This window comes from Mastigoproctus giganteus, chromosome 10 (genome assembly GCF_048544385.1).
Source record: "Mastigoproctus giganteus isolate SK-2022 chromosome 10, ASM4854438v1, whole genome shotgun sequence".
NCBI classification, from domain to species: domain Eukaryota; kingdom Metazoa; phylum Arthropoda; class Arachnida; order Uropygi; family Thelyphonidae; genus Mastigoproctus; species Mastigoproctus giganteus.
Window position 1 is genome coordinate 15,530,098 of NC_143584.1, and position 14,365 is coordinate 15,544,462.

The window sequence follows — 14,365 nt, forward strand, 5'->3', positions numbered from 1 at the left end:
GAGGCCTCATTTCAAGAAGGATGTAGAGCTGCTGGAATGAGTACAGAGAAGGGCAACAAGATTAGTGAATGGAACAAAGGGGTGCTCTTACGAAGAAAGGCTTAAGTTTTGCAAATTACAGTGTCCGGAGACTAGGCACCAGCGAGGTGATCTGATAGAGGTGTATAAAGCCTTGAATGGTTTGAGCATGCTCAATGCTGATGGGATTCTTCCTCTAGCTCAGAATAATCACCTGAGAGGGCATAAATTCAAATTGAGGAAAGACAGATGTAGGATAGACGTGCGGAAATTTGCCTTTAGCCAGCGGGTGGTTGGTTGGTGGAACAGACTTCCATCCCTTGTAGTGGAGGTTGATAGCCTAAATAAGTTTAAGGCTCAGCTGGACAGGTATTTTGAACGAACAGAGGGGTGAAGTGGGTTTTTTTTTTTTTTTTTGGCTGATGCTGCATAAGCTTGCGTTCTTGCATAAAATGCCTCTACTAATGCTAATGCTAAAAAAAAAAAAAAAAAAAAAAAAAAGTTAGTTTTGCGTGTGTATATTTTGATAAAATTATAGTGTCAAGAACTTGACATGTTATATTGTATGGGTGGAGTGTTTATTATTTAGTTAGTTTATACACAGTGTGGTTGGAGCTTATATATAACATAATTTAATTTAAAATAACTGCAATAACTAAAAGCAACCTAAAAAAACAATATCATGTGTATCTGGGTTTTCTTTTCTTTGCTTGGTTTTGTTTAATTTTTTTGAAATATTAGTCATTTAAAAATTGTAGATTATCAGGTGCTTTGATTTCTACACTCACCTATGGCAGATACAGGTATATAGTCATAATATTCGGTGTTTTCATCATTATAATATAGCACATTGTTAATAAAACAAGAAATTTTATAAAAAAATGTCAGAACCTTGATGTTTGTTTCCTTTTAGAAGCACTTTCCTACCTAGACTTAATTTAATAATATAGTATTTAAAATGCTTATTATTTTATTTTAATATGCTTAAGTATTTTTGAATTATTTTATTTTTTTTTTGACATGGCATCACCAATTTGCAACCTTGCAGGGAATGTGAGGCAAATTTGACATCTGGAAATCACACTGTGAACAAATTTAAACCTTATATATACAATCCACCTTATGCTATTGTTAATAATTAGGAGTGTACATTAGAAGACAGTTAAGTCTACAATTAAGTGTGGAAATTAAGTGTGAGAGGGAAAACCAGCACTTGTTTCAGTGTATTTTATCCGTTGGTTAAATGGATCATTTTTATTTTAGTTTATTTTATTTATTTATTATTTTTTTTTTATCTTCTACATCTATCCAAATATGTTTTGCCATTTTTAGCATATGGTAATGAAAGTTTTCAAATTCATTTACAGTTTGCAAGTTATTGTAGATGATACAGATAGTTTTTATTTTTGATTATCAGGTTAGTTAAGATATTCCCAAATGTTTCTGTGAGTATCGTCATTGAATAAAATCACACATCAAATTGATTAACAGACAAGGAAGTGATATTTAAGTGGCCAGTGAGTCACCATTGGAAATGCAGTTTTCTGATAGAGCCAAAAACAATTAAGTTAAATATAAGTAAATTGCTTTCATAGCAGGCTTGGTTTTCTAGTCTGACTTTTCAGATCAGAGGAGAGAAATTTCTACCAAATAAATTTAAAATGGCATTTAAACAGATGAAAGAAAAGAAAATCTTGGGGGAACATATCCTAACTGAAATATAGAAGGCAAGTAGTATTGGTATTAATAGTAGTAAAGGATGCAAGGAAGCAACCTAGTATGAATCAGCAAAAGAAAAAAAGCTACCCACCTCATCTTTCTATCCCCTCTAATAATTTGTCTAATTCTTCCTTAAATTTATTCAGACTACTCATATCTACAACACCAGATAGAAGTTTGTTTCAGCAATCAGTTACTCTCTGGGTGAAAGCAAATTTTTGCAAATCTATCTTGCAGCAATCCTTTTTTCAGTTTTAAGTTCATGTTCCCTTTTGTGGTGTCTGAGAAAGGATAAGAATGCTATCAGCATTTAGTTTAACCAATACATTTAAAGTAATTGTTTTTTAATTAAATTAATTTGGTATTGAGCAATTCTAGAAGACTGATGAATAGGGTGTATTATCCCTTATCTACAAGAAAGAAATTTGTATTCATTATAGATTGATATGCTTTCTGAACCATGCCTATAAAATATTTTATCAGATTATTGCAGAATAGAGCACATTGCAAAATGTGAGAAACTGGCTTTAGAAAAGGGAGATGCATAGCATATCTACATTTTATCTTATTTAGATAGGCTGATCTAATTTATAGAAAAGAATTAAGAATTTGAATTATTTGCATATTTTCAGGAAGCCCTTCAGTCAGTTAATAGCCATTATTTAAAGTAATTTAGGATGGCAGGATTAGAGAGTGTTGTTATCAATCCCCTTATTGATTACTGTGCATATAATAAGGCAGTATTTTTAATAAAGACGCAGGATACTATTTGAATGCAGGTGTTGAACTAGTTTGAGAAAATAATGCAACTTGGTGTTATGTTCCTTTTTTTTTTTTTTAATTTTTTTTTGATTTGTAGGTGACTGTCTTGTAATTCTTAGAAACATTTGTTCCCTGTATCTACCATAAGTAACCGATCATTTTAAATTGAATAACATCATTAAAAACTCAAAGGCTCTGTTGTGACTGCTTTAAGACTTATTTGGGTTATCTGGCAACAGGTAGTTTCAGCTAGTGACTCTGTGTTGAGCAGCAATAAACGTATAGTGAATAAGCAGCCAAGTGGTCTATGGAAGAAAAACTTCCAATTGAAAATGTAACATTCATTATGTATAATCCTGTTTAGTGGGCTGCCAGTAATTTGATAAAAAAAAAAAAAATAGATATTGAATTAGTTTGAGAAGATAACACCATACAATGTTATTTTGTTCTGTTGTGACTGTCAGGAAACACTTTGCTCCTCCAGTGACATATCTCAGGCTTCTCAAAAGTTTTGTCATGAGTTGACCTAAATTAACTAATATAATTTTAATTGACGCTGCATATTTGCTGATGAATATCCCAGTAGGCCTGAAACTAGTCACAAAAATGCTCTTGAACTTGTAATGAATAATGAATTCATCTACTGGGTATTATTATTAAATTAAAAACAATATTAGTTACTTCGTATAAACTCGTGGATAAACTAGTTGCTTCTAAAGAGCATAATCGCAAACTCTGTCACTGGAGGGACAGAGGTTTCCCCAGACAGCCATGGCATGAATAATGTAGTGTCAAATTATTTTCTAAAAGTAAATCAGACAATATGAAATATAAAAACATTGAAACAGGTAATATATGATCAAGGATATAGTGATGCAAGTTTGTTCAGGTCTTACCAAGTTGTTTATCTTTATCTCATCAAAATTAGTTTAATCTTGGATATGGCTTGGGCAGCAATCTCCCCCGATGTTTGAATTACACTCTTCAGAGAAGATATAACATAATGCCAAAAGACAGAGAACAGACAATATCTGCTAGCACCTTGCTTCCCCATTCTGCACTCGTTAATCTGATAATCCTTTGACCAAGTTATCATCATTTGTGGGACAGAAATATCCAGAGAATATTGCTGACCATTAGATAGTTCGCAGATTACAATCAGGTGACATATTTGTTGATAGGCAGAATTCGGACATTCAGAATGGCTATTAAAAATCTAATTTTGGTGGAATTATGACTAAAGGCACAGCTCGCACCACTTTGAATACCTCTAAAGGTATAATAGCCAAATGGGACTTACTACATGTGACTGAAGAAGAAATAAAGCATGACCAAAAAAATATCAGGTTAAAAGAATGACTAAAAGAGACCAGAATTGTTGTCCCCAATAATTCTAACTTTTGGTATGCTAAATCTGTCTTTATTTGTCAAAGCTAGCTACTTAAACTAAATCAGACCCTATATTCTAAACCCAGTTGGATGCTTTAAGAGTCAAGGTTTTGTCATTGTCAGTCTAGAGTAGTTGCAGTGTGTGCCTTGTTGGGTCTAAGGCTTGTGTTACCCTGCCTGCCTAAAAGAATGTGAGCACTATAAAAGAGAGGAAAAATTTGAGCACATAAAATTACAAATAAAGTAATTTATCAGGATGCAAAGAAACTATCGCCATCTAAGAGCATTCAGACCTATGCAACAGCAGTAAAAGTCACTGTATAATAGTGATTGAGACAGATGTTTCTGTTTCCCCATATCTGAATGGGCATGTACAGTTCTTTCACAGAAGTAATTAAATAATTAGCAAAATCAGATGAAGGCAGTAAATGCCCACTTTCATTTCCTATGAATACTGATTATTAAAGCAGAAAAAACTTAGTTCTGATATGGTAAAAAAATGTGAACACTTCTTTCTATATGGATATCGATGATCAGACACGTCCACACGAATCTGTACTGGAAATATCTGCAGCAGAGGACAGAGACTTAGCAAGGCCAATATTTCGAAAAAAAGGACAAACAGAAAATGTATAGGTACAAATCATATGCATTTCAGAAACAAGAAGCATATCTAAATAATGCACACAATAATATTGAATGTTGCTATATAGACCTCAGCAAATCAAGTGGAATTGCTAAGGCAATCCTTGATGATAGATACCGTTTCAAGCAATACAGTCCCATAGTCTACAGGAAACAAAATCACACTCCCCATTATCTGTTAAATTAAATTCCATTATCTAGACAAACAAGTTAGTGCAAATCATAATTTTTTGTAGTAACTCACTGAAGTTTTTTTTTTGATTCCGTTATCTATTAAATATCATAATATGTATAGAAAAGATAGTATCCAATGCAGTGCATGGAGGAGTAGGAATGCTTGTTAACTCCAGAATTCCTTCTATACCTCTTTCACTTCAGACTTCATTAGAAGCTATTGCAACCCATGTAATGTTTCTGTCACATCAACGATTGTGTCACCATACCTTCCGCCCCAATCATACATATGCTTTATCTGAATGTGGTGATGTTTTTCGTAAGCTTCCTTCACCTTTCTGTATTCTAGGAGACCTGTCACTTGTGCCCTCCATTTAATAAGGACACTCATGCAGCATCTGTGAGTTACCTCTTTTTGTTTTAATTATAAAAAATTAATTTTGGTTTTTTTACTGAATTGAAAGTGATTGATTAATTATGATTTGCTAAACTCAATTAAAAATATCGAACAAAAATAAATGAGAGAAACCAATTACAATAATAAACAAAGTTTTTGTCGTATTTTTTGTACAATTTTCATGATCATTGAAACCTTTAAAATGTGTGGCACCATGCAAGCATGGTGTCTGGCAAATGCAATATGAACATCTATATTTTTATCAGCTTTTCATGTTTAGCCTTGAAAAACCAAAACTCTATGGCAAAATTTGACACTGTCACCCCACTGACACTATATGGAAATGGGAATTGCCTAGAAAAAAAGATAGATACATTTGCTCACCTCTCATCTGTTTAAATGGCAAACAGAAAATTGTTTCAGTGTATTTTAGCAAGAACAGAAAATACTGTGTAATCAGTTAGAGAATTTGGTGGGCAAAGGTACGTGGGTGGATTTGATTTCATTTACAAAGAAATTATTATTTATTAGGAATTATCATCTGCTATGGAACTCACTACAGCTAGATAAATGAGGCCAGGTAAAAGAAAGATTCCTTGATAAGCAGAATTTAACACTCATAAATACTGGAGCCCACTTATGTCCCACAGGGACAAACTCAGCACTTGTTTTACAATGATGATGATGATGATAATAATATATGTTTATTTGCTTGACAGTCAGAAGCACAAAGTGATAAGCCATGGTAATACAAAGAGCAAAGAAACATAGGCTTGTCCAAAACAGGTTAGTCGCAGTAGAGACAAATTGCAGATGTGACACTACAGATATTGATAAGTATAGCACACCATGGAATAGCCAATAGGGGCTGACAAAATAACAGTAAAATAATTTAATAAAAACATATAATTGTTTAATTTAGCAAATATACCTGACTAGATTAATAGTGAAAAAAAAAATATATATATAGTAAAATCTGAGTGGAGGTAGAGAAAGGGCATAATACTGTGAATTAGTAAGGCAGGGTCTAAATTCAATGAATGAACAAAAGACTTTGTTAAATGGAAAGTGCTTGCCACCCAAATGCATTATGGTTGATAAAGAGGTGTTTATTTCATCCTAGAGCAGAAGTTCCCCGAAGTGTGGATTGTGCCCCACCCATGCTAATATTTTGGAGGCAGGTAGATCTGTTGTTTATGTGAAGCACTCTTTTGATGAAATATGGACACTTTTTTTTAAAAAAATATTCTGCTTGATTGATGTAATTCAGTTAAATGTATTGAAGCATATAACAATTTATAAAAGTATGTATACTAATAGGCTAAATTTCATGTCATTTATGAAATAAATTGGGGGAAGGGATAAGTTATGGAACCTCTACTATAGAGGATTTCTTGGGAATTTTCCATGCCACGAATTCTCAAATTTCAGGGTAGTTGGCAGAGGTATGTATTTAATTGCAGAAAAATGAGAGGTTTATCAAATCAAAAAAAAGCAATGCCCCAGGTAGCCAAAAGGAGCCATCATGGATATCAGTAATTATCCACCTTTAGAGCCCTCGAGCTCAAGATCAGAAATTCCTGACATTGACCATGATTCCAATCATCTGAAGTGACTACGGACGGAAAATCAGAATAAAGACATGCCAGCATTTCTTATAATGCACTCATCATTATCAACACAACCTGTTGGCAAACTGTTGCCTTTTCTAATACAGAAATGTTTAGAATCGGTTTGTGGATCTCCTAAAATGGTTAAACGTCTCCAATCTGGAGACCTAATTGAAACTTCAAAGACAACTCATTCAGAGAAGCTGTTAAAATTAACATCATTTAACAGTATTCCAGTGTCAGTTGTGACCCATAACACTTTGAACACTGAAAAGCCCCATAACACTCTGAACATTCAAAAGGCATTATCAGTGAATGGGGCTTACTATCCATGTCTGAAGAAAAGATAATACAAGAACTTAGGGAACAAAAAGTGACTCGTGCGTGGAGAATAATGACTAAAAAAAGATGGCAACCTACTACCAACCAGGTCCATCATTTTGACATTTAGTACTCCGACTCTTTCATCTTCTGTTAAAGTAGGTTATTTAAATTGCAAGATTCTGCCCTACATTCCAAATCCCATTCGTTGCTTTAAGTGCCAGAAATATGGCCATTCTCAGGTAGCATGCCGAGACGAGATGCTGTTTGCCTTATTTGTGACTCTAAGGAACATTCCCAAGAAGACTGTACAGCTTCCTCTCCTGCTTGCCCAAACTGTAAAGGAAGCCATCCTGCATTTTCTAAAGCATGTGACCTTTAGAAAACAGGGAAAAAAATCCAGAAATATAGTGGAGCATAAAGTCACAAACCCTGAAACAAGGAAGCAAATACTGTTAACCTAGCCGATCATACGCCTTGGTCACTAAAAACAGCCGGTCAACTACAACTCAAACAGATATCTCCATAGAACCAAACATTTCCTTTGCCACCTGGACCAAAACTCTGCTAACATGCAATAAAAAAATCTACAGTCAGTGAAACCAGCAACGTGCCAATCAGTATCCCAACTGATGCCATCTCAACCTCGCCCGAAATAACAAAATCTGTTAGCTAAAACCATAAGAAAGTGAAACCATACTGTAGGAGTGGAAATGGAGGTTCAGTCAGAGGATGACGACACAGTACTAGAATTACATGCCAATGATACCGTGGACACAGGACACCCAACCTTTCCCAGAAATGAAAAATCAAAACTAAACAGACAGAAACCTTCTCAGAAAAAACAGTCAGATCAATCTTCCTATAGATGACCTGAATGACTTACTCATACAAACTAATACAGTAGGCGTATGCTTACAGGAAACATTTTTATCACCAAAAGTTTCACCCAAATTCAAAAACTATACTGTGCTTAGGTGAGGCAGGGATTCTGACTCTTCTCCTCGTGGAGGGGTAGGTATTCTTGTCAAAACTACCATACCATCAAGACAGCTCCAATTAGAAATCTCCTTAGAAGTTATAGCAGTTCGGATGGCAATGGGAATATCATTAACCCTTGCATCTGTTTATATACCACCTAATTATCCTTGTTCCCAGACTGAACTTGACAACCTTTTAACACAACTGCCATCTCCTGTCTGTTTCTTCAGTGATTTCAATGGTCACCATCCATTGTGGGGATCTTCTACCATGGATGGGAGAGACCAGTTAATTGAATCATTCGTGGATAACCATAATCGGACTGTATTAAACTCTGGCTCTCCAACTCATGTTCAACTACCTACAGGTACAACATCTGCCATAGACTTATCCATCTGTTCAGCATACTCTTTTTCCAAGCATGGAATGGTTGGTGCTGAATGATTTATTCTACAGTGACCATTTTCCTATTATAATTCAATTCAAACACAAGTTGTGTCATGCCCTAAAGCTTGTACTTCTTGGAATTTCCATAAAACAGAGAAAAACTATTCTACTTGTGTCCTACTCAACAAACAGTATGTACAGCAACAACATATTGATGATGATGTAACCAAACACATTACCAGCCATATATTATTGGCAGCCGAAATTTCCATTCCAAAATCCGACCAGTGCAAACTGGTACACCAAAACCAATGGTGGAATGAAGATTGTTCCAAAGCTAAAAGAGAAAAAAATCATGCTTGGAACCAATTTCGAATTACCAACTACTGCCAACCTAGTTGTTTTCAAAAAACTCAGAGCCAAAGCAAGACAAATTAGAAAAAAAAAGCAAAATATGATGCCTGGATTAACTTTGCCTCAACTATTAACAAAAATACTGACACTCATTATCTGGAAAAAAATACAAGCACTCAATGGGAAATTTCTACTTTGCAGTCTCCAATAATACAATGGATTGGGGCAAACTTATCCTCTCCTACTGATATTGCAAATGCTTTAGCATAATCTTTCTGTAATATTTCTGCCTCTTTTTGACCTCCTTTCAATGCATTAAAACTAATGAAGAACGTATTAGATTGAATTTTTCAATTAGTTGCTCATTTCCGTATAATCAGCCCTTTACTTACGCTGAGCTGAAAGAACCCTTGAACAAATCTCCATCTAGCACAGCAAGACCAGATGGTATTCACTACACTATGTGAAGCCGATATGTGCATATTATTGCTCTTTTACAACCGGATATTTTTAGAATATACATACTCACTCACACACACACACACACACACACACACTCTCTCTCTCTCTCTCTCTCTCTCTCTCTCTCTCTCTCTCTCTCTCTCTCTCTCTCTCTCTCTCTCTCTCTCTCTCTCTCTCTCTCTCTCTGCATCATTCCTATATTTGTGCTATACCAAAACCTGGCAAAGATCCATCTCATATTCAGAATTATAGACCGATATCATTGACAAGCTGTTTGGGCAAAATATTTGAAAGGATAGTGCATAAGAGGCTCACCTGGATTCTAGACTCCGAAAATCTACTTTCTGATCACCAATATGGCTTCCATAAAAACAGGTCCACTCTCGACTTACTTGTAAAAATTGAATTCAATGTTCGTAACATCTTCGTCAGGAGACAACATCTAGTGATAGTCAACCTGGATTTTCATAAAGCATTTGACACCACATGGTATCATTAAAGATATGTATCAGTTAGGACTGAGAGGCTACCTCCCTTTAATAATTCAGAACTTTTTAAAATTAAGCACATTTCAAGTCTGATATCAAAACATGCTATCAGCATCTCATATTCAAGGAGAGGGTGTCCCACAGGGTTTCATATTGAGTCCAATCCTATTTGCGATTAGTATCAACAATATATTGGAAGATCTTCCAAAAATGATTGAAGTATATATGTATGCTGACGACCTCACCATATTCTGCCAATCACCAAGTATGAATACTATCGAAAGACAGCTACAAATTGCTCTAACTAGAATTCAATCCTGGACCTTACACAATGGATACCATCTCGATGAACAGATATCCACTACCACTCATTTCTGCAAACTTTGGTCACTGCATTCTGATCCAGAACTAAAGATAAATAACGTGCCAGTTCCTCTTGCTCACACTGTCCGATTTCTTGGCCTGACACTAGATAGGAAACTGAACTTTCAAGCATATGTCGCCTATCTTCGAACTATCTGTTTGAAGAAGTTGAATATCCTCCAGTGTGTGTCATCCTTGTCATGAGGCACTGATCGACATACCCTTATCCATCTTTATATAGCTCTCATCAGGTCTCACTTGGACTGTGGTTCTCCAATGTATGACTCTGCGAGAAAAAATACTTTAGAGCGATTAAACACCATCCAGCAAAGTGCTCTGAGAGTTGCTCTAGGGGCTTTCAGGACCTCCCCAGTTCAGTGTCTTTACGTCGAAGCCCATGAACCTCCCTTACATCTTCGCAGAAAAACATTACTTCTGCTGTATGGCACAAAAATTTGCAGTCTTCACTCTCATCATAGTTGGAGATGTCTATACAAAACCGAATGGGAGTCATTTTACAATAGTACAATGAAAACTGACCTACTCTACTTAGATTTAAGGAACTGACTCAATCATGGAATATAGAAATCGGTAATATATTTCAGGATATGACACCACCAGATCCACCCTGGATCTGGTAGTGTCAATATATCTGTGCAATATATGATGACTATTTTCAACATTGGGGAAAGAACACCTTATCTCCTGCCAATATTGCATGTTACATGCAGCTTACTCTCTTTCTCATTCACATGCCTGTAAAATCCACACAGATGGATCAAAAACTGAGACCTAAGTAGGTGCTGTGTTAATATTCCCATCATTCACTTCTGTATAATTACCAGTAGAATGCAGTATCTTCGCTGCTGAGCTTTATGCTATAAACTTAGCTCTGGATTACATTATTGAACATCTAATTCTGTCTGCTTTAATATACACTGACTCACTCAGTGCTGTCTCTGCTATAAATAGTAATACCAACTCCTCTCACCCTGTAATAAAACAAATCCATTCTAAATTACTTGCGTGTAATGAGTCAAACCAAACTGTGACATTCTGCTGGATCACAGGGCATTCTGGGATAGCAGGAAATGAAAAGGCAGATCTTGCAGCCAAACAACCAGATACTTCTATTTTATAGACTTGTCAAGTTCAATATACTGATTTCAAATCCATCATCCTTAAAGCATATTGCAGTAGCTGGTCAATAATCAAGAAAAGTTATCTAGGAAAAAACTTTACCAAATAAAACCAGATCCAAAGCTGTGGCTGTTCAGTTTCCAGAAAAGCAGAAGAGAAGTAATTATAGGAAGGCTAAGAATTGGGCATACTTGCCTCACACACCTTTATCTATTAACGAATGACATTATTCTTCAATGCACATCGTCATTTGCAACTGACTATTCATCATTTATTAGTGGACTGTCCTCACCTTCTCAATATCTGCTCAAATAGCTTTAAATCGTGTGCAAATGCACAATCATCACTAACATTATTGCATATTCTTCGAGAGACCCTAATAAGAAAGAACTGTTTACCATCCTAAATAACATAGGAATATACCATAGAATATAACAGGTATTGCAATAACATTAGCATTTCCTGTTAACCATTGGAAAGACACAATATGGCCCTAGCAGCCTATGTGTCGTTAAATCCGAACACAACAAGAATTGAGGCAGTTGATCATGACAGATTGTGACCTTTGAGACTTATAGCTGGACTTGAAAAAAAAGTCCATCTAAGAAACTAGTATTCAGTAGAGGATGGTTTTTTTTTTTTTTTTGTTTTTTTTTTTTTTTATAGAAGGTATTGTCCAGACTGGTGAACAGGAGTGTTGGATTTGATCATTGTTGAAGAATGTTTTATAATAATGTGGGCAGAGTGAATGTCTTTTAGGTTTTATCAACTAGCCATTGGCAGTTTTTTTTGAAAGATAGTTTATGTGATTGGAGAAATTGAATTTGGAATTAATGCATTCCCAGGTACTTATGTTCATGAACAAAAGGAATAATTTGGGATATGAGGCTATGTTCTATTTGTATAATAATATATTAACTACACATTATGCAGAAAGCTACACTCCTAATAATTGGTTGGTCATGCTGAGCAATAATTTTAAAATAATAATTATCATAATCACATCCAGCATAAACATATTAAACAGCAATAAATAAAATAATAAAAACATGCAAATTATAGTCAAATATAGACCCTTATATCTATTCAGTGTATGCAATAAATAGTTGCACAGAATATACTTCTATTATTAATATGAATGGTACCCATCAAGAAGGCCTCAAATTCTCTTATAAACTTTGAATAGTAATTTCAAGTTATTTTGGATTTTTTTTTTTTAATGAGTAATAGAATATAATTTCCCATAGGCCTTAATTTCTCACTTTGTGGACACATTGAGGAATGTAACCATTGCAAACAGCTTAGTCTTTTTAGTGTATGATTTTAGGGGCTCAGATTGTATATATGTGGGGCTGATTTTTAAGCTCATCACTGTCTATAACAGCGTTTCTCAAACTGTGTTCCGCAGAACACTAGTGTTAAGTGAGATGTGAACGTGTTCCATGAAAAATCGTAATTAATAATTAAAAAAATAAGATAAATTTTGCATATTTGTAGTGTACACCACTTTTGTATCATTATAATAATTAACAATTTTTTTTTCGGTTAATATACTGGCATAGACAAATAATGAAATAGACTGCGGAACCGTAGCCGAGTGGTCAGACACACTAGTGCATAAGTACACGTGCCTTGATTGACCTGGGTTCAAGCTCATGACTGCTAAATATGGGGCTGTTTCTTGTATTCTCTCTACCTTGTGAACTCCTCTGACCGTGTGGTCGTCCCGGAGTATAAACAGAAAATTTATTTATTTTGGTGGGCTTTGCACAGAGAAGTATGCATAGAAGTAATGACACCTACGAAAAAGTAGCAATGTAGTGATCTAATTTGCCATTCGTATGCGATTTAGCCTGGAGTACACGGGCTGAAGGAGAGGAGGAAGCTAACCGATATCATAACTAAACTCATTTCCTTGTATAAATTTTTTTTGATAATTATTAGTAGTTCGAAATATTATTACTAAAATATTTGACCATAGATTTGTGGCTGAAAAAAAGGAACTTTAAAACGAGAAGCAAAGTACTTCTAGTAGTGCAACTTGCTCGATGAAAACAAACACAATATTGTCATACTTCAAAGTGAAGATGAACAATCGCAGCCTTTTGTTCCTCAAAAATCCGAAGTGAAAAAACAGGAACCAACTAATAAAAGACCAAAACGAAAGTATAATGACAGTTATTTCAATTTCAGCTTTACATGTGTTAGAAATAAAGATGCACCTGATGCACAGTGTGCCATATGTAATAAAATATTAGCAATGGTTCTTTGGCTCTCGCTAAGCTTGTATTTCGTAAGTGTTCCATGAATATGTTGTGAGATGAAAGTGTTCCGTGAATATGTTGTGAGATGAAAAGTGTTCTGTGACTAAAAAAGTTTGGGAAATGCTGGTCTATAAATATAGTGGCTGCATGTTGGGAAGGAGAGAAGAGAGGTAAAGGTTAAAAAATGTTTTAAAAAAATGATTATATAAATATACATATTTATGTTTTTATATATATAATGTTTTATAATTTTTAGGTATTTGTCATACCTGTGGTGAGAAAGTCACAGGGGCAGGGCAGGCCTGCCAGGCTATGGGCAACCTTTACCATACTAACTGCTTCATATGCTGTTCATGTGGTAAGGTTTGAATATGTTTTTTTTATTTTGTATTTCAATTTTTCTAGTACACCACCAGATTTAATTCATTTTAGTAATGTTATAATTGTGTGATATAGAAATCTGTGAGAAAGATTTTAAGGAGAATGATAAAATTTCATTTGACTGGGTTTCATCTTATTAAAATTATTCAGATATAGGGTTTTCAATGTCATAGTTATGCAAATTATCAGATATTGAGAAAACATACCATTCTATATAATATCATTAGAATTTATTATGGAAATTTTTTAGATACAAAGTAAAATGATTTAATTCATTAAGTTAAAACTGATGTTTCAAAGGCCACCTTGCATTCTTCTGTAAAATTTATAAATAAAATAAAATGTTAAATATCAGTAAGGCCAAACTAATATATTAATTAAAGATAGTAAAAGAAATTTCACAGCTCTAGGGCTGGAAGGGGATATCTAAGTAAGTGACCCCTTTATAAAATACATGTTTAAGTTTACTTCTGGTGCCTGAATACAGACTTACAGAAATATGTATCACTG

General features: G+C 34.6%; 1 protein-coding gene across 1 annotated transcript in view; it reads left to right on the forward strand.

Moving 5' to 3' along the window:
- Positions 1 to 14,365, forward strand: part of LOC150078795 (uncharacterized) — a 74,300-nt gene that overhangs the window by 28,297 nt on the left and 31,638 nt on the right. Inside the window, exon 2 of the mRNA XM_090382285.1 lies at positions 13,731 to 13,832. Within this exon, the coding sequence (XP_090238411.1) occupies positions 13,731 to 13,832 (102 nt within the window). The remainder of the gene's footprint in view (positions 1 to 13,730; positions 13,833 to 14,365) is intronic.